This window comes from Astatotilapia calliptera, chromosome 9 (assembly GCF_900246225.1).
Source record: "Astatotilapia calliptera chromosome 9, fAstCal1.2, whole genome shotgun sequence".
Classification (NCBI taxonomy): Eukaryota; Metazoa; Chordata; class Actinopteri; order Cichliformes; family Cichlidae; genus Astatotilapia; species Astatotilapia calliptera.
This window is the reverse complement of record NC_039310.1, coordinates 18,148,415-18,175,179: the sequence shown is the minus strand read 5'-3', so window position 1 is coordinate 18,175,179 and position 26,765 is coordinate 18,148,415. Positions and strand designations below refer to the sequence as shown.

The 26,765-nt window shown below is 40.3% G+C and overlaps 2 protein-coding genes across 6 annotated transcripts; one reads left to right on the top strand and one right to left on the bottom strand.

Annotated features, from left to right (window-relative positions):
- On the top strand, window positions 1-14,030 carry plcd1a (phospholipase C, delta 1a). 2 transcript variants are annotated; one of them, XM_026179633.1, is made up of 15 exons: window positions 1-176; window positions 3,493-3,651; window positions 7,489-7,717; window positions 7,802-7,931; window positions 8,036-8,264; window positions 8,384-8,585; window positions 8,929-9,073; window positions 9,220-9,372; window positions 11,070-11,219; window positions 11,311-11,467; window positions 11,551-11,667; window positions 11,760-11,938; window positions 12,498-12,633; window positions 12,728-12,877; window positions 13,288-14,030. In XM_026179633.1, the coding sequence occupies exons 1-15, from the start codon at window positions 146-148 to the stop codon at window positions 13,377-13,379; spliced, it is 2,259 nt and encodes a 752-aa protein (XP_026035418.1). In that variant the 5' UTR covers window positions 1-145; the 3' UTR covers window positions 13,380-14,030. The 2 variants fall into 2 exon arrangements, with proteins under 2 accessions (XP_026035418.1, XP_026035417.1); XM_026179632.1 differs by lacking the exon at window positions 1-176 and adding an exon at window positions 1,326-1,578.
- On the bottom strand, window positions 14,026-26,187 carry vill (villin-like). Of its 4 annotated transcripts, XM_026179628.1 has the most exons (21): window positions 26,085-26,187; window positions 24,900-24,938; window positions 21,755-21,835; window positions 21,547-21,621; window positions 21,250-21,449; window positions 20,725-20,833; window positions 20,318-20,428; window positions 19,162-19,367; window positions 18,980-19,058; window positions 18,784-18,882; window positions 18,397-18,550; window positions 18,150-18,250; window positions 17,909-18,046; window positions 17,645-17,803; window positions 17,214-17,393; window positions 16,959-17,104; window positions 16,468-16,612; window positions 15,941-16,129; window positions 15,635-15,703; window positions 15,182-15,469; window positions 14,026-14,505 (listed from the first exon to the last, which is right to left on the bottom strand). In XM_026179628.1, exons 1-21 carry the CDS (start codon window positions 26,121-26,123, stop codon window positions 14,392-14,394), a joined length of 2,721 nt encoding a protein of 906 aa, XP_026035413.1. In that variant the 5' UTR covers window positions 26,124-26,187; the 3' UTR covers window positions 14,026-14,391. The 4 variants fall into 4 exon arrangements, with proteins under 4 accessions (XP_026035413.1, XP_026035414.1, XP_026035415.1 ...); XM_026179629.1 differs by lacking the exon at window positions 24,900-24,938 and having other exon boundaries at window positions 26,085-26,186; XM_026179630.1 differs by lacking the exons at window positions 24,900-24,938; window positions 26,085-26,187 and adding an exon at window positions 23,060-23,258.
- Window positions 26,188-26,765: the final 578 nt, after the last annotated feature.

Below are 26,765 nucleotides of genomic sequence, written 5' to 3'. Positions count from 1 at the left end.
CACTGCACACTGTGTGGAGGGCACCGCGGACAGGATTTATTCCTCCACAGGGCAAAAAGACACGTTTTATGTCCAGGATAGCTCCTGTTATTCAGCCCGGGAACTGCTGCACTGCACATGGTGATTTCTATTAGCTGATATAAAAATGGACCTCAATGGCACATCCAGCAAACTTGGTGAGTTGCTCAAAAATCTGTGCATGTGAGCGCACTGATTTAGTCTACTTGCACTAAAAAGCGCACGTTTTTTAATGTGTTTGATTTATCGATTTTGTGCCAGTTGGAGCACTATTAAGCAAGCTTCACCAAACCCATGTTTGTTTTTGATGTTTGAATGAAAGTTGGGTCTGTTTTCTTTTTCTCTCCTCAATAAATAACAACGTCTCCTGTCTAATGTCTAAAATTGAGACAAAAATAACAAATATTAATCAACAGGAGCTTTTAATACTTATACATATATATCATAAAATAAAAAAAGGAGCCAGTGCTTCTAAACAAAAAAACATTGTGGTTTCCTGGTTAGAGAAATGCTTCACAATTTCTCACGTTCCTTGGTTGCTTTCTGTTGGTTTTCTTTCAACGCACATTTGCCATCCAAAACAGTGAGGTGGGCTCCTGGTTTTGGCATCGTGACATGTTTCTGTTACCACGACAATGACACGTTTCATCGAGCTGAACGAATAATATTGAAGGTATTGCAGGTGTTACGTTTCATCTAATTTTCCACTTTGCTTTCTAACCACACCCAGAGATCGTTGATCAGGTAGCACAGGTTTTTATCGATGAGCTGCAGTTCTTACACATCCTTGTGGATATTAAAACATCCCTCGCTCTTTAAATATCCTATTTAAATTTGCAATTTTTTAAACTACAGGCCAATCCGCTTTTCCCTTACGATGGCGCTGTTTCACATCTCATTACTAAAATGGTTATTACGTAAATATTCATAAACGTATAGATATATAACAATTCTTTTATTTGTGTTTGGAAGCAGCTACAGCAGCCCGTCAAGACATGAAAATAGTGATGTGTAAAACGCGTACTGCTTTTCTTTTTTTACATAGAAATTTATTTAAAGGCATATTGTAACCTTTTACCTCTGTATAAGCAACCGCAAAATTCTTCTTTAAGCGCACAAGACCTTTTATTATTGCAGACAAACCTCACTCTGTGAGAGTGATGGCCCACTTAAGCCAGTCAGATGTGTTTCCGACCATTAGAAGTTTTTAAAAAGTTTATCACTAAGATTACAGGTTAGATGAGAGCAGACTCACACCCTCATAGCGCTGAACGGTTCCTTCAGAGTGTGCAAACAAGGACAGGTAAGCAAAGTTACTGCAGCTCTAACACAGAAACAGATTATTTTTGGGACCCGCCCCATGAGGGGAGATCTACGTGTTGCTTCTCTTTAACGCCGAGCATCGACCCGACCGGCCAGTCTCTTTATCCCACCGGGATAAACAAGAAAGTTTATCCGAGATGTCTTGTTTTCATAAACGGCCAAAAAGGACAAAATCCGAGGAACAAGCATTTCTGGAACACCTGAAAAAAGTTGCGAAGGAGAACGGAAAACGCCTGGGTGAGTCCTCCAAAGGTGCAAACGCGCTTGAGACGCCTTCGACTGTTTTGCCAACATTGGCAGGCGCGTGCGCGTAATGTTTGGATAACATGGATTTTGCGAAACTTTATATCTTCAAACAAGAGAAAAAAAAAATATCACCAATCACGTGCAGCCTTGGACGATAAATGTTTCTGTCGTGACGTTGAGAATAAACATAAGGTTTGTGTTTTGATCCGTGCACTCTAACGCTTTATGGTAGCTTCCTCGTTGCCTGGAGCGGTAAATTCTTTGACGTTAGGGAAGTTGCAGCGTAAGGGTCTGTGTGATGGAGCTGAAAACGAGGTGACAAATGAGACTACAGACACAGGATGTGCTAAACTTCAATAAGACTTCATGAGCTGAGGGGAAAACCTCTGCGGTGTTCGATTCTCGGGTTTCTGTCTCTTATTGTTTCCCCTTCTAGACAGCATAGTTTCCTGGGTATTAGTCATCTGCACAGAGGAGGGCAGCACAGTATTTATATCTAAATTTCTTTCCATTTTATTGTGTCATTTATAACACAGTCGTAATCTAACAACACTGCATTCCTGTTAAGCAATTAAAAACCATGTCCTACACGTGTTTTTGTAGGAAAATATAATTGTTTGAAATAGTCACATTCCCTACTCAGGTCACATGACATTGTACTGTGTGGGAATGGTTTTCCAATGTGACAAAGACTCACTTTTTGATCGTCAAACTAGTCTTTTTATTTATGGCACGGGGGTTGTTTGGCATCCAAACATATGACGTGAACTTGTGCCATCACGCCTCCCTCTCACTTCACAGTTCTTGGAATTTTCTTGTGCTAGCTTGTGTAATTGGGTGCACACAGTAAAGAGCTCTTCCCATCTGAAACTGATTAGTTCGCTTGAAAAAAATGCAAACAGAGAAGTTTGATGCGTAAGGAACATGTCAGCGCCTGCTTTCGTAACATGAAGCTGTTGGATGACTGAAAGCAGGCTGCTCTTCTTCACAGTGAAGTAGATCACAAGAAAAGAGGCTTGACAAACACGTAGAAGGTGCTCAGAGCAAAGCCTCCAACAGAAAGCCTGACTGGGCAGGGGTGGTGCAGCGCTGGCCAGTCCTCCTCCCTGGCTGCAGAGAGGCCAGAGACTCATAAACAGCCTCTGTGGGCTTGTGGTGTGATCTGGGCGAAAAAGAAATGTCTGTTATGCTGCGATCCTGCCCACAGCCATAAAAACACTCCCTTCTGAGTCGTATTTAATGTGTTATCCTCAAATGCCCTTTGTTTACTTAGAAAGTGTTGCATATTCTCAGTCTCAGTTAGAGAGAATTTTATAATTCATAAAGCTGTGTGAAACAAACACTTTTACACTGATAAACGCCAGCACTGATTAACAAATATGCTTTGAGTCATTCATTCGGATGATAGCACACACCCTTCCCAGAATGCAACACTCAGAAAATTGCTGCACCTGAATGATAGGCTATTGTCTCTACTTGTCTGAAATGTTGTGATACACTGCACTGTACTACAGTACGACAGGTGTGCTGGGGATAAAAAAGACACAGGACTGCACATAGCTTAGATTTTATTCTAGATATAGATGGTTCCAAAATTCTTTGTTGGTTCTCGTGTATGACAGCCATACGGGACCTATAAATTAATTTAAGGTGTAACTAATAATGCTTATCTTCATTTTCTGTCACATATACTGTTAAACTGGTGCATCCTCATATTAAACATGGCTAAAATTGCAAGTATTGATAGGATATTGATCAGTTTTATTTAGAACATTTATTTACTTCTCCTATTAATGCTCAGTTTATTGCAATATCTAACCAAGTGTTTCCTGGAACTTCATGTATATTTTAAAATACAGAAGGCAGAAACTTGCGTGACTGCTCCTTTTGTCCTCACACCCGCAGGTTTGGAGGGAGATTCAGATCTCCAGTTCTTGTTGTTGGGAGGAAAACTGGTCAAGGTTCGCTCAAAATCCTGGAAGCATGGCCGCTACTTCAAACTGGAGGAAGACTGCCAGACCTTTTCGCATGAGTCGAAAAAAGCATTCAAGCAAAACCACACCTGTGAGTGTAACCTCTGTGCCTACTTTATTATATATGTTTGTATATTTACATGCCCAGCGTTCCATCCAGCCAGCCATTGTCTTCCACATATCCCGGACAGGCCTCCAGTCTGTTGCAGGTCCATGTACAAGTTCTGTGTTCCATTTAAATTATTTTAGTCTGATGAGAACATCTACCTTTTTGACCCGCAGACCGCTCTTCTATTATTCTGTCTGCTAAGAGCTCTCCTTTCAGATCTTAACAAAAGCGTATTCTCTTACAGCACACACACACACAAGCACACCCTCATATGACAATAGTAGTGAATATGTGTGAAAACAGCTCCATGCTGATAGGTACTGTGGTGTGGCGAAAGCTGGACTGGGAAATACTAGTGTGACTCCCAGCTGTATGTTTGTCTGTGTGTGTTAGAGAGACTATTTTCCTTAGGTTTTCGGTTCAGTGAGCCACTGTCTGGCTGTGAATGTACAGCATGTGTGCATCCACTGGGACTCAGGTAGCTCAGGTTTCCAAGCTCACCTCTGCCCTGCACTTGAGCCTTGAACAAACACTGAGAATAATGACTCTAATATTCTCTTTACAAACACGATGTTTTCTAACGTTACCGAGCTTTCTTACAGATGGGCCTACACAGGAATTTCTTTGTTTACGGAAATAAGCTGCTATTTTATTGCTTTCCTGTGGGCTCCAGCTGCATTTACCAGTCAGCTCTAAAGCGCTTTGATTAAAATAGAGGAGATTGTGGGAGGACAGCATGTATTGTTTTGTTTTTTTTACCATATTTTTCATGAGAGCATCTGCTGCTGTGCTTTACTCAAGTCAAATTTGTCAGCTTGAAAAGCTGGCTTAGCCTACTTATGTCACTGACAGCATAGCTTAGTTTGGGCAATTTAACGAGGTTTTAATCCATCCACTGATCCACTCAATAACTGATCCATTAATCTATCAATTGATTATTTTGTGCGTATCCTTCCTCCTAGGGGAGCTTTCCCAGGCCAGATGAGATATATAATCGCTCTAGTGGATTCTGGGTTCCACCCTGGGTTTTCCTTCCAGTTGGGAAAGCCTGGAAAACCTCCAAAGCAAACTGCCCATGAGACATCCTAATTAGATGCCCAAACTGGTATTTAACAGCTGTACTCAAAGCTCCCTCTGGATGTTCAAGGTCCTTACTCTTTCTAATGTGGATTCCAGCCACCCTAAGAAGGACACTCATTGTATTATGACCTTTTTCTAATAATTACAGGTGAGCACTGGAACATAGAGTGACTGTCATTCAAAGTTGTTCTTTTTGTTTTGTTTGTTCGCTCACTGGCATGGCTATCTAACCCTTAACTCAAACTTCCCTTTGAGGAAAAGACTGTTAGAAACAACAGAGTGAACTTTCGTCAGGCCATCACAAAACTCTCTTTGTGTAAACATTTCATGTGGTATTCGAACAATGTCTGCGTGACACGGATAACACGACTTGGACATTGTGGCAAGTCTCTCCAGATGGGATTCCCTGAAATTGGTCCAAATTCACAACCTCTGTTTTGTTGGAGATAATGTGCATGCACAGATCAACCAAACACTCCCTTTTCTGCTGAGTGCTTTTAAGGTATTTTAGTCATCCAGCAATCAGCTGAGGCAGGGCTTGGAAAACATGGGTGTGTTTCACTCCACTGCCCCCTCAATGTGTTGTTTTTGTTTTGACCTATTTTGAACTTTAGATTCCTTTAAAGTAGAATGAAGGAATCTAAATCTCTAACTTTGGGATGCAGGGAGTAGATGTGGAGTGATTGTGGCCCAGCCATAATATATGGCCTCATGGCTAAGCCTGGAGTCTTTTGCTGTTTTGTTACAAGGGCCTGTGCTGCTGTGTAGTGCAATGACATCACACGCGGCAGTGCATGCTCTTCCGTACATTAAGGCCAGCTCTATTGCACAACAATAGAGCTGGCCTCCGATGCATTGGCTGCATCAGTGTGCAGTGACCTTTTGTGTATGTATGTTGTCTTTGTATGGGTGATATAGATAAACATTTTAGTCCGAGACACTTTGATTGTATGGGTGCATGTGTTTGAAAAGAGGTTCAGGAGAGGTCAGATTGTGTAAAAATGTTTTAAAGTGCAGTAAAGTCAAAATCAAATCTGGAATGGGTTTGTGTTGCAAAAGAACTCAGGTTTACAGGAGATAACAACAAAATGTTGGAGAACCCATCTGTTAGGTCTAAAAACGACTCTTAAACATTAAGACTGTTTGGGTAAAATGGCTCAATCTGGTTTATTATAAACATGATTTAGTAGTACGTTTGACAGCAGGACATTCATGAAGACTTGCTGTTGCAATGTTGTAAATAGTCTATTACAGATTAATCTGCATACATCAATTTTTTTCATCCTAGCAAGTATTTAAAGGATTATCTGTAATGAAATTATTGCCCAACTCAACTTGGTTGACCATTTTAGCGTCTTTTACCTAATTTTTTGCTTTTATGGCCTCAAGAGTCAAGAGCTCTGTTTTCAGCAGGATTAGTCTGTTTCCACTGAAAAGCTCTGATAAGCCAACTGTTTACACACTGTCTAGTACCAAAAAAAGATAGTGACTAGCTCGTGAACATGGTGCAGCATTTAGCTGCTGTCAAGAGTTTGTGAAGGCCATTGGCTAAGGCTTTATAGTGATCTAAAATATAACAAAAATGTTATGCTAATTTTGATGTCCTGTAAATAGACAATGCTTGCTAAAAAAGCAACGGTAGCTCTTTCTTGGTACCACATTATGCATTTTTTACACACATAAATTATCAAAAAGTCAGCCTTTGATTCATAAATGTTGTCGGGGTCCCACCAGTGCATGCAGAAAGTTGCCTGGAAGACGTAAGTTTTGTGCTGCAGATTTGTGAGTGAAGGCAACAGATGTGGCGTGCTGAGACAAAAGCCTTCCTGTAGATAAGATAGAAAAACAGTTTCAGTTGTAACCACTGGGACAAAAAAGTCGGCCGCCACAAGATATGGACTTATCTTAGGAAAGACTGTGTGTCAAGGGATAATAATGGCTGAATGCTACCATCCCGATAGCTGTTGTTAATGCCAGAAATAAAAGACGTTACATTTTAGACAACATAGCAGTTAATAATGAATATATTAAAATAATCACAATTTGCTTTTTATGATATAGATTAGAGGTGTCATACCTGAATTTTTAAAAATATTTTGCTTTTTCACTTTTCCTCAGTTCACTCCTTGTACACGATGATTGTTTTCAAATAACTTTTCCCAACAAGCTACTAGCTAAAAACCTGGCATGGTGTGCAGTGTGTCCTTAAAAAATTTGAGGAATTGAAGCAGTTCGAGCAGTGACTTTGAGGATCTTGTTAAAATTAATTATGCATGGAGAAAAGTACAGTGAGATTTTAACCCACCGTGCAATACCTAAAAAACTATCTACTGCAGATGAAAAGTGTCCAAAAAGCATGTTATTAAGAAAGAGGAAAAAATTTTGTTTGGAGCTGCATTTCAGCCAGTGGTCATGTCAGATTTTGATCTGCAAAGCATCTGAATGGCAATGGCTTCATTTGTTTTTATCATGGCAGTGATCCCAAACACTTTGCCAATCTATTAAAGCATACCTGGATAGAAAATAACAAACTGGAACACTAACAGTCATGGATTGGTCTCTCCAGAGCAACATTCTCCTCAACATTACTGAAGCAGTGTGGGATCGTCTTGATAGAGGCTGTATTGAAGAATACAGATGGGCTTACCAAATATTGACTTTGAGGCTATTAAAACACTAACCTTCAGTGATTTCTCAGGGCCACACTTTCTAACAAACACCCCTTCGCTCTCCAAACAGTCTCCATTGATGACATTGAATCGGTTCGAAAGGGCCGCCACTCTGAGGGCCTTAAAAAATACACCGATGCCAGCGTTGAAGACCTCTGCTTCTCCATCATCTTCAAGGGGCGCAAGAAGAATCTCGACCTGATGGCAGAATCTCCGGAAGATGTAAATAAGTGGGTCAGCAGCCTGGAGAAGATCATCAACAACATGCACAACCTCAGTAACCAGAAGAAGAGCGAACAGTATCCTTAGCAAACTCCTAAATAGAGAAATGTGTTTGCATGTTTTTGTGCGTAATACATCAAATCCTTACATCTGAATGCCAGCTGGATATTCAGCTGCATACGTAAGGCTGACAAGAATGGCGACAACATGATGACACTAAAGGAGGTGAAACACTTCTTGAGGCAGATCAATGTTGAGGTTGATGATTCTTACGCAGCGGACCTTTTTAAGGTGAGACCTTGTCAAAAAATTACAAAATATATCTTTGAAATTCACTGTTAATCTTTCATAAAATGTTAGATCTGGTTAAATAATTCACTGATTGTGTTGCACAGAAATGTGACACATCCAATTCAGACACCCTGGAAGGCGAAGAGATCAAGCAATTCTACGAGATGCTGACACGCCGTGAGGAGATTGATATCATTTATGGGAAATATGCTCAAACAGAGGGTCAGATGAGCGACAGAGACCTGCTGAACTTTCTGCTGAACGAGCAGCGGGAGCAGGCGACTGCAGAGGACGCCCACAGGCTGATTGAGAAATATGAAGTGGATAAAACAGGTAGACTTACTCTGGACACCAGGGAATGATAAAATTATAGTAACCATATTATTAAAGCTTTAACTCAACTGTGTTATACACAATTTTCCACTCAACACTTTCATCCATTTGTGTCACAGCAAAGCAGAACAATTGCATGACCAAAGATGGCTTCCTGATGTACCTGCAGCAGGACGACGGCTGTATTTTGAACCCAGCCCACAGATCTGTGTATCAGGACATGAACCAGCCCCTCAACCATTACTACATCTCCTCCTCACACAACACATACCTGATGGCAGACCAACTCAAAGGGCCAAGCAGCACAGAAGCCTACATAAAGTAAATTTTGCAGAATTACTTTTATACTGACAGCATTAAACAAAGGTGAAATAGAAGCATGGAATAAATGTGCTACTTTGGATAGATGTTTTTTATCATATTAATGGCTTATCTTTTAAAAATATGCATCAGCCTCCAGGTAGACTGAACGGAAGTTCTGCCATGCCTGTTTTAGACCACCCTAGTAGTTCCTAGGCCTTTATAAAATACTGTTTTGGGATCCAGGAGTTTTTGGTGGAACAGAAGTCACAGCGCAGGAATCTCTCTATTTTCACAGGCGAAGTTCATGAGTTTCAGGGATGTAAAATCACTAATTGGTCATGAATGTTTTCTTTGCTTGCAGAGCGCTGATGAAGAGTTGCCGATGCGTGGAGCTGGACTGTTGGGACGGGGCTAATGGAGAACCTGTTATTTACCATGGCCATACGCTCACATCCAAAGTGCTCTTCAAAGATGTTATCAAAGCCATCAAAGACTACGCCTTCAAAGTACGTGAGATATTCACTGACTTTGGATGTTTTACTCTGCCTATGTTGGAGACCGCATTGAATTCCCAGCCCTTTCCTCGCCTTAACACATTAGAAACTGGAAAAGGTCTGAAGTTCACCTTCACATTGTTCCCTTTGTTTTCCAGACTTCCCAGTACCCAGTGATTCTGTCTCTGGAGAACCATTGTACAGTTGAGCAACAGAAGCTTATGGCCCGTCATTTGGTCTTCTTCCTGGGTGACGCTCTGGTCAAAAAGCCTCTGGGTGACACCATGCCAACTAACTTCCCATCACCTGAGGTGTGGAACCCATTATCTGTATTCACTGACATACGATATATCATCTTGGGATCCTTACCCTAATAAAAAAAAATCACCAAAGGAAGACCACCCCTTAACATTTTCATTCCTAACACGCTACTGTGCCAGATTTCTCACTTTGCTGTTTTCCTTAACGTGACCCAAGTTTTGTTTAGGAAACAAAGCTAATGTGATACAAGACATCATCGATCTATAGCCTCAGATAAAGCTTGTTTCACTTTGCGCCTACTGAGTAGCTAATGATTTGCTGTAACAGCTGAGTGAGTGTGTTTGAGACAACACCTTGTTTGATAACAGAGACTTCTAGTGAACAGAATTTAGTCTCCAAATACAATACAATACAATACAATACAATAATAAATGCTAGAAACAGATTTACATGTCATACATGAAATAAGTGTTGATCACCTACAACCCAGCCACAATGCTGATTCCCACTGACTGGGTTCTTATGTGTATAGAGCTCATCTGTCCACAGAAACAATTTTTTTCCATTCCAACCTCTCCACAGGAGAAATGGTGAATATGATCTAGAGAACACCATCCCCACAGTCAAGCACGGAGGTGGAAGCTTTATGCTTGGGGCTGTTTTTCTGCTAAGGGTACAGAATGACTTCACTTCACTGAGGGGCCAATGGACAGAGCCATATATCATTAAATCTTGGATGACAACCTCCTTCCCTGAATATTTATTAAAAAATATATATAAGGATGGGTCTTCCGGCATGACCCAGCATTCAAATCAGTGACCAAAACCATTATGTCAAGGCAACAAATAAGTGGCTAAAGAATAAGCACATTAGCTCACGGAGAGGCCTACCCAGTCTCCAGACCTCAGTCCTTCAGAAAAGCTGGAGAGGGAGCTGAAAGTTTGAGTTGCCAAAAAGCTAAAATTTCAGGTAAGAAAATCCCCAAAAGTGGGCGTAGGGTTTTCAGTGCGAGAAACATTTTGTCACTCATTGGGAGTGGGAGACAAGAAAATCCAGATAACCAAAATAAACTTTTTGGGAAGAAAGCTAAAAGATTTAGAGCGTGTTTGTAAAGATGAATGCCAAAACCCCTGCTGAGATATGTGCAAACCTGGTGACCAACTACAAGAACCTAAGTACTAAGTCATGTTTTGGTTGAGGATAAAAAGGGATTAAAAACATCCCTCAATGACGGCTGAATCAGTTTCTAACTTCTGCTTATTGTACTTTTTCTGGATTTTTTAAATAACAGTCTGTCCCTTTCCATTAAAAGGAAACTAGCATAAAGATTACAGATTGTTCATTTCCTTGTAAGTACGCAAACTTACAAATTCGGCAGGGGTCTCAAATCATTATTTCCCCCACTTTTATGTGTTACTTTGGGAATTTGCTGCAAAATGATTGGAAGACCTTGACAACTGAAAAAGACGAGAAATAGAGAGAGAGAGAGGAAATAATTTTTTTTTAAAAATTCAGCTCCCATGAAGTGGATGCCTGTGGCATTTTCAGCCTCAACACAAATTTAAGTTATGCTTTAGTCTGTTGGCTGTTTGGAGGGTGACTATCAGGAACGCAGTCTCTGTTGTCACAGTTAAATGTGTGCCTGTCTATATTAAGCAAAGCAACTTTGATTTCCAAAGCACAGCACCGTGTGTACCTTAAGTGTTAGAAATGACACAACAAAACAGATTTTGTGTCTCTTTGTAGGCACTTAAGGGAAAGTTCCTCATCAAGGGAAAACGACTGAACAAACTGGATTCGATCTTCACCAATAACAACGTGATAGAGGATGGCACCGTGTCTGAGGAGGACGAAGCTGCAGAGTGTAAGGAGAATAGCCAGAAAGAAAAACCAAAGGTGTGCCAAAGGCTCTTTACTCATTTGCAAGAAATTGAAATAACAATTTTCAGTTTCAGATTTCACGTTTGTCTCTCTGTTCTTGTTTCAGAAATCAAATATCAAACTCGACAAAGAGCTCTCAGACATCGTCATCTACTGTAAGAGCGTGCACTTTAACAGCTTTGAACACGCCAGAGAAAACCAGGCCTTCTATGAAATGTCGTCCTTCAAGGAGAGTAAAGCATTCAACCTGGCTGAGACCTCAGGTAAACGCACGCTGCATTAACTGTCTTTATTGCCATGCTTGAACTCACAGTTTAAAAAAAACATCTGCTTTAACTTGTTGTAGCTACTGCCTTCATGCACCACAACATGGACAAACTCAGCAGGATCTACCCTGCTGGCTCCAGAACCGACTCCTCCAACTATAATCCGGTGCCCATGTGGAACGTTGGCTGCCAGATAGGTGTGCTCCAATACGCAGCAAGCAAACTAACGTAAACCAATTAAAACTAATGAAACAGTTTGACGCTTTTTCCTCTTTGATTTGGTTTTTAGTGGCGTTGAACTTCCAGACTAACTCCAAGGAGATGCACTTAAACCAGGGACGGTTTCTGATGAACGGCTTCTGCGGCTACATCCTGAAACCTGAATTTCAGAGAAACCTGTCCTCTCAGTTTAACCCCAACGCACTTACCGAAGGGTCGTGGCTGAAGAAGAAGATCTTTCATGTCATGGTGGGAGTTTTTTCCAGAAAGATAAGCCTATATTAGAGGTTAACGGTGTCCTGTGAAATTTCCTTTTTAAAAGAAAACAAAGTTCACAAAGTTTACAGTATGTGTAGTGTCAACTTGCTAATGAGCTTTAATCATTTCCCCTAGCTCTGGCCTAGAAGTTTGAATCCTTTTATCTTTGTTTGCCAGCTTGCAGCTATTTAAAGGAATTTTAACACAATCATTGGCTGAATAGTTACTGACATAACCTATCTTGAAAAGAGGAGCTACTTTTAATGTTTTTTAATCCTCAAGTCCTTTTATTACATTTTGTATTATTAGTTATGATCTGCACAGTAGCTAGTAGCACTTAAAATAAAGAAAGTGGATTTTTAGCCTTTTTTAACAACTGATTATGCCACCACTTGATAAACAGATTAATCATCATGCTGGTGGTGAAAGCATCGAAGCGTGCTGTGGAAGCTGGACATCATGCTGTAGATATCTAATCAAATCTGAACGTAGACTGTAGTCGGACTGTCACGTGATCGCGTCTGTGCATTTTTGTCTCACAATTCAACAGGTGATCTCAGCTCAGCAGTTACCTAAAATCAACAAGGAAAAGCAAAAATCCATTGTAGACCCTCTGGTGAAGGTGGAGATCCATGGTGTCCAGGCAGACAATGCCAGCAAGGAAACACATCACATTGAAAATAATGGTGAGTGTTATATGTGCAAGTATAGCATAAGTGCACTTACTTGTCAAACACTTTTTCAAAGAATTTAGAAAAACACAGATATTCGTCCTTGCAGGATTCAACCCTATGTGGAATAAGAAATTCCAGTTTGACATCAGTGTGCCAGAGCTGGCCTTGGTGCGATTTCTGTTGGAGGACCACGACACAGCATCGCAGAACGATTTTATCGGGCAGTACTGTCTGCCACTCACCAGCGTACAGAACGGTAAGAAAGCTCACAGATTTGATGAAGCTAACACGATAAAGCAACGCGACACCAACTCAGAGTTAGCAACAATCTAATTTTCGAAGAGGCCGATGACTGAAATGGTCTGTGCGGTAATTAAAATATGGAAGTGTTAAGACAGTATCCTCTCTTTTCAGTGCTCGCTCACAGCTTTGACTTTCTTTGTGCACTATTATCACATTATTATCTTCTTTAGTTCCACTTTAAACATACTTTTTCTCCCTTATTTAATTCTTCTGTGTGGACCGCAACAAAACAGAAATTAAACAGATACAAATTCATGTAAATCATAGCTCAAGTGATTGTTTTGCATCTTTTTTTTGTGCTACGCTTTATGAACCAGCTTCTCATTTTGCTGACAAAGCTCACGCTCGCTTCCTGTTTTCCAGGATATCGCCATGTCCCGGTGCTCAACAAGAGAGGGGACAACATTTCTTCTGCCAGTCTGTTTGTGCACCTCATGCTCCTGGATGCCCCGTAGGCCTGTTTGCAAAAAGAAAACCAAACCAACTTCACGTCTTTTGTAAATTCTAATGGAATTTAAAACCCAGATTTTAAAGCTAAATAACTTGACTCTAGTTTTCGTTTTGTTTTTTTACATACCACAGCTGCTGACTCACAAGTGTCTGACACTTTTAGGTCATTGTATAATTTTAGCTTTTTAAAAGCCGGTTTGGTGGAGAGCCTTTAAAGTGACAAAGAAAGAATGAAGTGAATGAGAGGAAAAGTAGCCAACTATATTCACCATTCTCTGGAGAAGTTTAATTAATGTGCATTATTATGTGAGTTTTGTGTGAATCCCACCTGAAATATACTAGATTCTCAGCAGCTTTACGGGATAGTCTTATGAGACTTGATTTAAACTTTGTCCATCTTGATGCCATAAGAGTGATAATGACAATGTTGATAGCAAGTGACATAGTGTGTCTGTGTGCTTCTGTCCTTTCATTATGAATGCATTATAAATGCTCCCAGCATTGTATATAGAAGATTTTCAAGATGGTGCCTGGAACAAGTTCTAATATTTTGTGTCATGGTTTATTTGTGTCTTCCATTGCTCTACAGCATTTTTACAGTTCACACATTTTTGCACTAGCTCTTGAATTAAACCACTCCCCGAATCCCCGGTCAATGGTTTTCTGTTTATTCACTGCATTTGTGATTCAGATAAAATGCTAGCAAAACATCATCTCAGTATGATCTACATGAAATGAAAAAAAAATATACAGATAAATATAAAGCAGAATAATTAAAAAAATAATCTTAGAAATGTCAGTCACGTCCTTTAAATTATTACAAGTTACATTCATGGTCATAATCATAAATACCATTTGTTAAATCTAAACAACTTGGGATGTTGGTCGATTTTTTTTTTTACCCCTCTGACAGCAAAACAAAATATTGAGATGAAGGTCAGAAGCTAAAATGCTGCCGTATAGTTTGGTTTACAAGCGGATTTCTCAGCAGACAGGCTGGAGATGTGTGATTCCTTCTCAGAAAATTCCTGCTTTCTTCTTTAAATCATTCTGGCGCCACTTTGGCAAGCGCTGGAAGTCTGCGCGAGTAGTACTGAGCAGGTTCTCAAAGTCCAGGTCAGATAGATAATCCTGCCAATCGGAGCACAGAGGATGGGAAACGGTTAGACTGACCTCTGCTGTACACAGAGCTCTAGGCACAGACAATGGCAAGGCCTCCCACCCTTTCTTGGAAAGCCCCATATTGTCTCTTTGTAGTGTCTTTGTGTCTTTTTGTGGTTGTTCATGACTCGCTAGAAGCATTTTATGTGGCTCTGCAGTCACTTTTAATCTCTTCGTAGTCACTTTTCATCCATTTGCAGCTGTTTAGTGACCTTTTCAGTTGATGATTAAAATAGCTTCATTTATATTACTACATGTTAATCCAAATTCAGAGAAATGAAAGAATCCCATCTGATGGAAATAATACTTTTAACTTGCTAACAAGTGCATATTATGTTTTTGTGTATGCTAGACAACATATCACACGATTGGTGGCTGTGGAGTTTTGACTTGAAATGGCAGTACAGTCACAAAAATCTGCTTTGCTGCAGGTAAACATACTAAATAGGTGTCGAATCATATTGAAGTATTTTTTATGGTGACGTGATTAATTTTACTAAAAAAAAAACCCCAAAACAATAACTTCTAAATTGTAATTGTCATGATTAGACGTCACTTTTAAAGGTGTTAATTAATGCCCTGAGAAGGACGTTAAACAATAATCAAATGCTGATTTTTACCATTTATAATTGATCTGCACACACACCTCTTTCTGGGTGGGATCCACTCCTTCTGGTAGCTCGTCTGGAGTCTTGTTGACGAGGAGCTCAGGGTCAAAAAACTTTCCAGCTCCAGAAGAGGACAAGGAACTAGCAGAGGAGGAGGACATCCCAGACTGGGGTCTTGTAGGACTAGAGGGTCTGGGGAAAAAATCTGTTTCATCTTGGAAGTAGGCCTTGTTGGGTGGCGGAGAAGTTAGAGGGCCCCCAGGTGCTCTGTAACCACCCCCACCTCCCCCAGCGGGAGTCTTGTTCAGCTTAGTGTTCTTCAGGTCCTGCAGCCACGAAAGAGAAGTTTTACAGAAGCAGTTTCACAAAAAAACAAAGGTAAACCTCCGAGATGTAGACATTCACAGGTTAGCAACACTACTATATATGACATTAAAGATGTTAGTAGGTATTACAGCTGTGATATTAGCACATCAGTGTGAGTCACTTACTAGAGTGATCTGTGAGATAGATGTTGAATCACTCAGCTTGTTTTTCATCTCCTCATAGGAGTTGCCTCCCTGTTCAGAAGATCAACGGAACCAAGATTCGTCACAGTAAAGGTTAGTATTCGTGCAGTGACTTTTTCATCTTCAATTAATCCATTGAATCATCCACTTGTGTTTGTAAGTTGTTCCTAGCTTCTGAGATGATTAAATCAATTGATTGCATGTTATTGTAATGGGAATTTGTAATGCCTTGATCATGCTTTCTATGGGATCCCAGAAAGATGAAAGGGGAAACTGTTATAAACTCACGCTCCACTTGTGGGGATCCCACGCGTTGAACCATCCGGTGAAGGTGGGCGGCTCGTATCCCTGTTTGACAAAGATGATGGGCGTGTCAGGGTCACGTCCAGCCGGGTGAGTTCTCAGGTAATCCCGCGCGCTGTTCAACGCCTCTTTGGTCTCATACTCATAGGAGGAGTTACCGATCCACAAGAAAAGCTGAGATTCAGAGACAGAAAACAAGAAAAAGAGACAAATTACTCAAAGAGTCTGCTGCGTAAGTTGCCAAAAACTGAGCTTTAGGCCTGATTCTGTCTTTCCGTGTGAAGTATTACATAAATAACCTTGAGCTGAGTCACTACCACCAGTATAGATTAATTAGAAACCAAAGCAGGAGGAAACAATAAGCTTGTGTAATACAGTATAGTGTTTGTTTCATATCTATCAGTTAATGTGCAGTGAGTTTCACAATCTTCCTGATGAGATGCTCATAAACAGGAAGCAGGCCCCAAATCAACGGCAGGGTCTGACTGATTTCAGCTCCTTTGATTGCTTACCTCTTCCCAGGTGTCCAGCAACATGACGTCATCTTCATCTAGGTCACACTGGGCGAAATCATCCACCTCAGTAATCTTAAAGCGCCCCGTCTGATTGGAGCATTCGAACAGCCGGGGACTGTGAAGCGGCTCCTCCCTCTCAAATCTGAAATGACACAGGCCGTCCTGTCGTAACAGCAGATAATGTTCCCTCTCTCTCTCTGTGTATGATGACATTGGGCATATTCCACTGACCTTGGTATAAAAATAATCCAGACAGATTTAATGTAAGCTTGGAAATGGTTCAAAATATGATTAAAGGGCCTTTTTGGATGAATCCTGAAGTCCTTGCTAATTTGTTATTACTGGCTATATTTTTACTTTCTGGACCCAGATTGAGCGCCCTTCATTGTAAATACTTGACTGCTGGAGTGTGTTGTTAAGCGAAAAGCCAAAAATATCCTATTTTTGTCACAATATGCAAAAGCAATGCTGCCATTAAAATATTTTACCTCCTGTCACTGGCATAGGAGCCCTTTCCACCCAAAGCTATCCAGAATTCAGCAGGTTCCTGGCCCTCCATCACCACCCGCTTCTCATGCCTGGACAGCACATCAGACATCGCTTTCCCCATCTCTCTCTCATCCCCATTACAGCCCTGGGATAGAAGCAGAAATCAGGGGGGAAATGGTTTTAATGTGTCAAATACAAACTAAACTAATATTTATGTTATTTCAAAGCCTGCTACACAGCCCCATGATAGATACCTTTCCATACCACAGGTAGGAGATATTGTCAGTTTTCAGCAGGAAGACGTCATTGGAGCTTAGAGAAGCGGCCCTGGCCACCACCTCTGTGGCTTTAGTATTCAGCTCATTAGTCCCTCTCACCTGGAAGAGCCTGGCATCTTTGGCAGGGTTAACCACACCAGGTCGACCTGTTCCTCCCTTTAGACACACACACATTGAGTTTCCAGTTTCTTTCAACTTTTATTTAAAGCTTTGATCGATCTATTTTTGCATCATGGATACTTTTATTGTATCCATGTAAATCTCATTTTTAATTTAGATTTTGCTGGATTACTTCCATGTGTCATAATTTCACACACAAACCATACAGATATTTTACTTTTAGTCATTGGTGAGAATTTCTAATCCAGTTAAGAATCCTTTTCAGTGTGAAAATCATAAAATCATACCTCAAAAATGATAAGTTTGCCTTTGAAAATAGCCAGGAAGTGGCGGGGCTCCTTTCCCATGACCACTCTGACCTGAACTGGGGCTCCATTGTACTTGTTATCAATATTGACAGCCTGGAAGGCACTTGCTGCAATCTCATCGCTTGTGGCATGGCGTCCCTGAAGTAACAAAGAAAAGACGTTTACACATTGAAGGTGCTTGTCAGTTTTCCAGAAGCAGGAGGAAATGGAGAACAAGGAAGCATAGATTGGTTTGACACTGACCTGCCACATGTAGAGTATGTACTGCTGCTGGCCTGCTCTTTTATATGAATACAGCACCAAGTAGCAGTCTCCTCCATAAAACTGCCCGTAGGTTTTTGGGTCTATTTCAGCCAGTTCCAAATTCTCAATGCACCACACCTGACACAGGCAAACAACAGCTCAAACAACATGCAACAATGCAACTGAAGTCTGAAAAGTATCTGCACTGTGTTTGTCTGTATTCCTGCATATGTTTTCCCACCTTAACGTCTCCTGATGCATCGTCCACCATGCGGTACTGTGCTGCCAGTTCAGGGCGCGCGTGTAGCTCCATCACGTCAAACTTTCCGTCGTCGACCTTAGCTGTGCGGACACAAAATGTTCAGAGTTAATGATGAACAGCATAATATCAGCAAATAAGATTAAATAGCATATCAAGAGATAATATGTTAACTGTGCTGGAATTTATTTTGAAGAAGTGGATTGAGCAGTAGATTTGAAGAGGCTACCTATCTTTCCAACGTTGTGTGTGGTACCCAGGCCCTGAGTTTGGTCTCTGTCTGTCCAGGATTTGAACAGGTGCTTAAAGATTGCTGACTCTGCTCCCTCAGCCATCACCTCCACAGTGGTGCTGGCTGGGTACTTTTTTGCTTTAATGTAGCTCTGTAGGAAAAGATTGATGGACAAAACTTGTAGTGAAAAACATCTCCAAAAAAGCACATAAAAACTGAGATAATCCCCTCAAGCCATGCGATCCTTGGAAAAGAATAAAACGATGAATTTATATTTATCCAAAATCATTTAAGGAGAAAGAGGATTAAAATTTACACAATTAATTTATAAGACAGAACAGGAGGCACTAAGAGATCCTTGGTGTCGTCATTCTGTATACTCACCAGTGCCCGATTCATAGCTCCTTGTCGCTCTTCTTTGGAGGCCTTCTTTCCTTTCCAGACCATCACACTAGACCCTTTGTTGTCCAGAATGAAACAGTCCTGAAACCCCAAAAGAAAAAAAACATTGAAACTGAACCACTTTTCTTTTTTAATACTAGCATCTAGGGAACATTCTCAAAGAGTGAACACTAATTACCGAGGATTTCAGAAGATCTTGTGTCAGAGGTTGTTTGGCCACTTCTTGAATCACTAGATTCCCACTATTGTCATAAACGCTGAGGAAGAAAATCAGAAAAAATGGGTGTGATATTGGTAAATAGTTGAAATCAATTTCTACAGTTTTGTGTGATCAATGCAGTGGAAGCATAATGTACTTACTGGTAGAGTCGGACACTGTTTTTCTGCGCACTATCAGGCACATCATCGGAAGTGGCCTCCTTCAGCTGTGCCGGTTTTGGTCCGAGCACAGTCGTCAGGAATTTCATGAGCTCGGGCGAGCTCCGCTCATCTCCTCCTTCCACAACACCGATCTGAGCGCGACCTCCGCGTTCCCTGTCCCGGATGTCCTGAGCCAACAAGACCGCCTGGAAAGACGGAGGGAGAAACAAAGACACAAAAGTGAAAACTGTTCGCTCAGTGACAACAGCGACTAAAAGGTTCACGTGTTACACAAAAATCTACACTATCACTGTAAAAGAACTGGTTGTTATATAGTACACATATCTCATTCAAACACATGCACTTTTTCTGTGCCTAATGTTTATCTAACATTAATACTCAGGGTTCAGTATTTTGCCCAAGGAAACTTTTGCATGCAGACGGGAGCAGGCGGAGATCAAACCACCTGTTTTACCTGATGAGCTAAAAGGTAAATGGACTGATTCTTATATAGCGCTTTTCAAAATAAATAAATAAAAGCTGTTGGTTTTTCCTTTTCTGTTGTTACCATTCCTTCCTAACTCTTCTTGCATGCATGTTTCCAATTTCACAGACAACTGAAAGCTTACTGCTAAAGGCAGTGGTGTACATTATTGAAGATCCACAGCCGACAGGTTTCAAGAATTAAAAAAAAAAAATCACTTTACAGACACTTTCAGTGCTCCTTAATTTTCCAAGGGTTTGCCACAGTGGATGGATGCACGTTTGATTTGGCACACCTTCTATGTCCTTCCTAATCAGAATCAGAATCAGAATCAGAATCAGAATGGGGTTTATTGCCAAATGTTGAGCAGGTTTACAACATTAGGAAATTGCTGCGGTGCTTCAGTGCAATGATGCAATAATGCAACCGAGGCCCTGAGTTCATAAAATTCACTTGACACACAAGAATAAATTAAATTAGTCATTAGTCAATCTAGTCATTCTCCCTTTGTCAGAAACAGCCTTAGTGCAGACATATTTTATCACCTTTTTGTTCGTAAAATGTTAAATTTCTTTCCTCTTTCCCACTTTGCTTCCACGGTGTGTATTTTTCACGAGATCTGACTACTTCTCGTGCCGCTGCTTATTGTAACCAATCAGTGCAGAGGATTACCTTGAGCTTCTCTCTTCTGTTGCTCTGGGGACCGTTCCACTGCACTATAGCTTTCCCGATATCCAGAAGAAATATATCTCCTTTGTTAAAGCTGCTCCATGACACCTCCACCTGCATGGAAAAACACACACAAACGCAAACACAGTGGAGAGTTGAATAACATTCAAACGGACAGTACACTCCGTCTGAAACAATACAGCGTATTAATTAATCACACTCTCATACCACCCCTCGGGCAATTAACACCTACACAGACAGCTACGACAACAAGACATAATCTGTTTAAGGAGGGGTGCCAACACCTCTCTGTAGCGTGACTGTGTGAAGCCACTGATAGCAGCAGAGGGAGGCAGGGAGTAAGACTCTCGTAAAGCCTTTCATATCCCTTTAATTTGTTTTCTGAATACCTCTGTTGCTGTGACATCCTTCCTCCCTTTGACATGCAGCAGTCGCAGGACGTTGTAGGCGTTTGTTTCAACGTGGTTGAAACCTGAGGCCACTCCACCCTTCTTGTAGCTGTGGAGAGAGAAGTTTACTTTACCAAAGTTCAAGTGCAATAAAAATATAAACCCAGTGACTTGAAACTGAATGGACATTTAAAAAAATAAAAAATTAAAGGAACATCTTTTTTCTTATCAGTATGATTTTTTTCCTTAAGGTTGTATAACCATAAAGCAAACATGCAACTAAAGGTTAAAGGTTAATAAATTGGGCAAGAGAAATTGGTGTTTTTTAATGCTAGGCCTCAGAAAACAAGTGTGTTTTGTGTCATAATCATTTCATAGAGGCGGATTAGTGTTGTAAGCCATGACTCAGGAAGATTACAACATAAGTGTGTGTGTTTTTGTGTGTGTATAGGAGAGACTCATTCCCTTGAGTATATCACCATCCCCCTTTCGTTCAAACACCAGCTGCCTTCATCGGGAACTCACATCAGGCCATTTTTGAAGTAACTCCTGAACCGCGGTGACTCGTAGCCCTGCACCTCCCTGTACTGGACCGGACTCCCACCCAGGTACTCGTCCAGCTGGGTGACGTAGATGGCAGCAGCACCTTGTTCATCCTGAGAGGAGGTTCTTCCAACCCAGTAGTGGATATCAGCAGACTGGCGGGAGCCTTTATTCTCACTTATCTGATGATAATAATGAAAAGCATGAGAGGTGACACATATATGAGATATATGTATATATATTTATATATCTCATGAAATCACCCAGTTTTTTACTCACATATAGAACTATGTAACAGTCTCCCTCAAAGAAATTGCCAAAGGCCTGAGGTGGAACGGGATCCATTTGCATTTTCTGAGTAAAGAAAACAACCATTTAGACCTCAAACAAATATGAGATTTCAACATGCCGCAGCTCTACATAAAGCTCAGCAGTGTGGACAACAATGTCAACAACATAGGGTGCGTGTAATGCGTTTTAGACTCACATTGACGGTCCATATCTGAAGGCCTGGCTTTCGGCGGACATTTTTAAATGCATTATTGTTTTCATTCATCATTCTGCTGAACTGTAAACATAAAAACAAAAAAAAAAAACATGTATACTTATCGTTATTGTCACAAACAGTTTACATATTTGCATGAAAACTATTGATGAGCGTCTAATGTCTTAATTGTTATAGATTAAACTCAAAATATTCTCACTGTTAAATTTGAATGTAGGTTTGCTAGGGTTTACATACTGTGTCATCACATTTGTTAATGCCCCAAAAAACACATCTTTATGCCACAATGTGACAGCAAGCTGTTAAGACGCTTAGCGAAAAGTTTTTTTGTTATACCACGGTTATAACCAGGTATCTGTTTATAAGATATGTTTATAAGATATAAGACGGACATAACTTCTAGTTCTACAAAATGATGTCACTGTACATGTAAGTGCCTTTAACCTACACTAGCTTTAATGGCCAGAAGGGGGCAGCTTTTCATAATGCGAAAAGAAGTTGTAATGTCCACAAGAAACCTCTGACATGGTTTTACTACTGTAGTAAACACTCTTCTAATGAGTTTATGATCTTGTTAGTTTAAGCACAACACAGGGCAATATTCATTTAGTAAATTATGACAATATTTAAAATGAAAGAGGACGTTCACTGTTTGACTGTAGTAAAAAAGAAAAAAAAAATCTTAAAAATAACAGGTTTTCTGCACTTGCTTTTAAGCTTGTATTTTTGTTAGCCAAGGCTAGCAACCCTCTTAATACACAGTCATTAATGCATACACCTTATTAATCAAACCAGGTTGATAGCGTTAGCATAAACTGATTAACTACAACAAGAAGTATGGTCAAGGCCTTTAAAAAAAAAAAAGAGGGTAAAAAAGCAGAACTTAAGAGATGACATTATGGTGGCTACAGTCTATGGACCTTTCACTGTGTTTTGCCATGTGATTAAAATAAGCTATCCCTGTTACATAATGATCTCCTTTTTATTCATGTTGTCCACTGACACCACCACTAGCTTGTTTTAGCTTTTCAGCAAAAGGTAATAGCTAGCTAGCTGTGGAAAAAGAGTAAAAACTATAATAATTAATTAAAGCTTGTTGTTTGTTTGTTTTTAACTGTTTTTTGCAAAAAGAAGACGAAAAAAGTAACGTAAAATAAAACAGCTAAATGATATAAAATTAGCACAAACTCTGAAGAGATAAATACTTAGAAGATTAACTAGCACACTGAAAAATACATGTTCACTCCTGACTCCTTAAACAGTACTTGAACAGAAAAAATATTTCACTTTAGAGACCTCTTCCTCACTCTTCCTCATCCTGGCATCGCTGTCTTTTCACTGGAAACAGATGTCTCCAAAATGACAAGTGAATGCTTTCAAAGGACTGACTCTCTGACAGCAAAGCACCTCTAATCCTGCTAATGAGTATCAGCTTGGTGCTGTAGGAAAATACAAGCCCTGCAATCAGCGGTGCTTTAACAGCCTCTTGACTGGGATATCAGAAGCAACAGCACTGATAAGCAAACAGTATCACCAGCTGAGCCAACGTTAGGCTGTATGGAAACAAGAACATATTATGAATGCACTTGCAACACTGATGCCATAATATGACATTGTGAAACAGCTGGAGTAGATGTGGTTGTTATGTGTGAACTTATTCTTGGGATAAGTAATATAAAGCACTATTACATGTACTAGCTCTAATCTTTGTTCCGGGTCTAGTAATAAAATATCTACCCGGGCAGTGATTGGTGGTGTGAGATGAACACTTAGTTAACCACACCCTTTATAGTATTATTAACAGGCTCTGGTATTTATGTCTTCTGATAAAGCGGTGACACACACTCGACAAACAAAAGAAGCAGGTGAGATTTGAAAATGAAGAGACAGCACTTGAGCTTAAATAGCTAATTTTAAGCTAACGTCTTAATGTTAGCTTATAAAGCAATTAATCAGGTTGCGTATGAGCAGCTTTGAAAAGAGATTATCCAAGTTTAGGCATCCAGTAGAGCTAGGTGCCAAAAGTGTATGTTGCCAAATGTACATGTTAAGTACAGGTGTAATATTGACAAAAATATAAAGACTTAAAATATCTAATCGTAATGAGTCGATTGAAATATCAGCTACACAGCAAAAATTTATCTAGATAAAGGTCAAAACAGGGAGGGCTCTATCAAACATAATGACCCAAGTCCAGTGAACAAAAACAGGGTGTGTTTTATTGCTTTTCAACTCAACTTTGTCTAAATTAAAAAGTAATGCAATCTCAAAGTGTCTGTAAACTTGTGCTAAACTTTGGTCGTGCCCTGTGACCTTACTATCAGCCATGAGACTGGAGGGCGTCTGTTAACAGCTTGAGAAATAAACACGATACATATTTAAATGTCATTCTTTTTATTTATTTTATTATTTTATTGTTAAAACGTAGTCCCCAAATTTTATTTCCCTTTTCTTAAAAACAAGGTACACCCTGCCCTGCACGTTTGTCCATTACCCATTAGAGTTTGACAGGAATGCCATAGTTCCATTTCAAACAGAGCACACATTCAGCTGTAAAGTGTATGTACACAGAGATTATTCCTTATAACATACGGATAAAAAACAAACATCTAGATGAAGAAGTGACGCCACTGTGATATTTGATTAATTGAAAGTAATCACCTCAACTACGATCACGCCTGGTTGCCAGTTATCAGTGGCTTCAGCTGTGGTTGCAAATCCCTGTTATAAAAAATAAATAAACTGTGCAATCTGATCCCTGCTTAAAACAATTACTGAAAACTTGAGCAAATAACACAGGAAAGATAAACCTGCGAGCGGCATTGCTTCTATTACTCAGACAGGAAAGACTGGTTCCCTATCAATTAACCTGCATTGTCCTTTGGTGGAGCATACACAATCACTTTTGTTAATGCTGCACCGTACGTATTTCTTCAACTCGTGTAAAATCCCGTTGGTTAACCCCCCGCCCCCCCCCAAACCTGTGTTTATAAAATCCTTAAATGTGATAATAAAGATGTTATTCTTTCCAGATTTCACTGAGTCAGTGAAAATAAATAGAGGTGTGTTCACAAAGCAGAAAACAAGGTAGCTATTCTCAAAGAAATAGTAGTAGGATGGGTCTTACGTTGTCCTGTGACTGCCGTGGTGAAGTCCTGGCTGGTTCCTACAAGTTGTGGAGATAGTGATTTATGTAAAAGGTCTGTATTTATAAGATACCGCTGCCTTTTCCTCTTATGCGCAAGCTGCAGTGCGAGGCATAGAGGGCTGGATGTATTTGTTACCACACCCAGGTATGAACACACCTGCCATCTTCTATCTCGATATTTACAGTGCCACGGTGTTAGATACGCCCCCTCTCATTTCTTCCCAGCTGTCACACTTGATGCAGGTGGAAAGGGAGGTGTGTGTGTGTGTTGCACAATACACCACAGAGTCAAAAAAAGCCACTGAGACAGACCCCAGCTTCACTCGGTGTCCTGATTGTGATTTATAGAAGCCAATCACAGTTGTGTTTATGTCTGAGTCCTCAGCAGCACAGTGGGCATTACAGGGACCACTTGACACCAATTATTCATTTTACAACTGTTACAACTAGCAGATGGGGGAATTGGACTGAGGGAGCTCCGAGTGCTATTGGAAAGGAGTCAGACGCTTTTCCGTGGCTAAATCTCTCGTTCTGCGCGTACTCACACCGACACTTGAAGAACGCTTGACATTATCGAAGGTTTACAGCACCGGGCGTTCAAGCTTCCAGTGGAGAAGGTGTTGGCAGATTGTGCTTACATTTATTTGCAAAATGTGCAGAGATATTAAAAGTTTCACCCAAAGTCATTTCCACAGTAATAGAAGGGGGGGAAACATTATTCCTAAGCCGTACATTGAAGTTAATGTAATGAAACAATCATGGGTTGGTTCCTTAGAAAGTTAAGAACACCCTTGAGAATAAAGAGTGCAAGAATCTTCCAGATCTTATAGATCAGAATTGAAAAGAGCCTGTGAATGCTGACTGCTGTTAAACACTTCAGAATCAAAGCTCTTTTATTTCCCAACCAAGACCACCAAGCCCTGCATCTGCTGGTACCCCACACATTTACAAAGTAAGTGAGCAATCTTTTAAGTCCCCTTAATGTGCATTGCAGTCGGTGCTTAAATCACAGATCAGACTATCTTGCTGTTTTATGTTCAGCGTTACGTCGCTTATGCTTGTCTTTGTGTCATATAACTCACACAATCCCTGCCTGCGAGTCTGAACACTACAGTGTTATATAACCATCTTAGATCACAAATTGAAAGCTAAAGCTTTTCTTACCTTTGACCTCTCACTTCTTCGTTCACTCTTGGCTTCCATTATGACCAGAAGATGACTTAGACACTGCACTGAACTTCAGTCCCTGCATATCTGAGGAGAAAAGAAACAAGCGCTCTCCAAGCTTGTACAAAGGGCTCGGTAATACCTAATCCACTGCTGCAGTAAAAGTGGCTGATACGCCAGCGGAAGCTAAAAGTTCACATCAAGATATCACATGAAGCTAAGCTCTCCTTTGGTTGCACATTAACCAGCTCATAAATGCTCGTGCTCATAAATTCATGTACTTAACCCAGCAGCCACAGCAGAGAACAGCGGAGCTCAAGTGTGAACTTCTTGGGATTTCCTTGGGTTTACAGTTTTGATTAAAACACAATAACATCAGCTCCTTTTGAATAAAATTGTAAATAAGAAAACTGTGTGAGAGCCAAAGACCTGATTGCAAATGAAAACACTGAATGTTTTGGCAATTCCTTCAGTTAGCATCATTAAGAGCTTTTTCATCCATGTTAAAATGTCACAAACTACAGTGCACAGAGCTCCAGCACTGATTCTTCTGGTATGATTTTCAACTCAAATGAAAAAATGTTTAAGGCAAACTCTTCCTTCAGTTGCTTCAAAATTTCTCCTAAAACATTAGAAATCCTTGTCACCTCTGCTAACGTTAAATACAGCACTGATAAA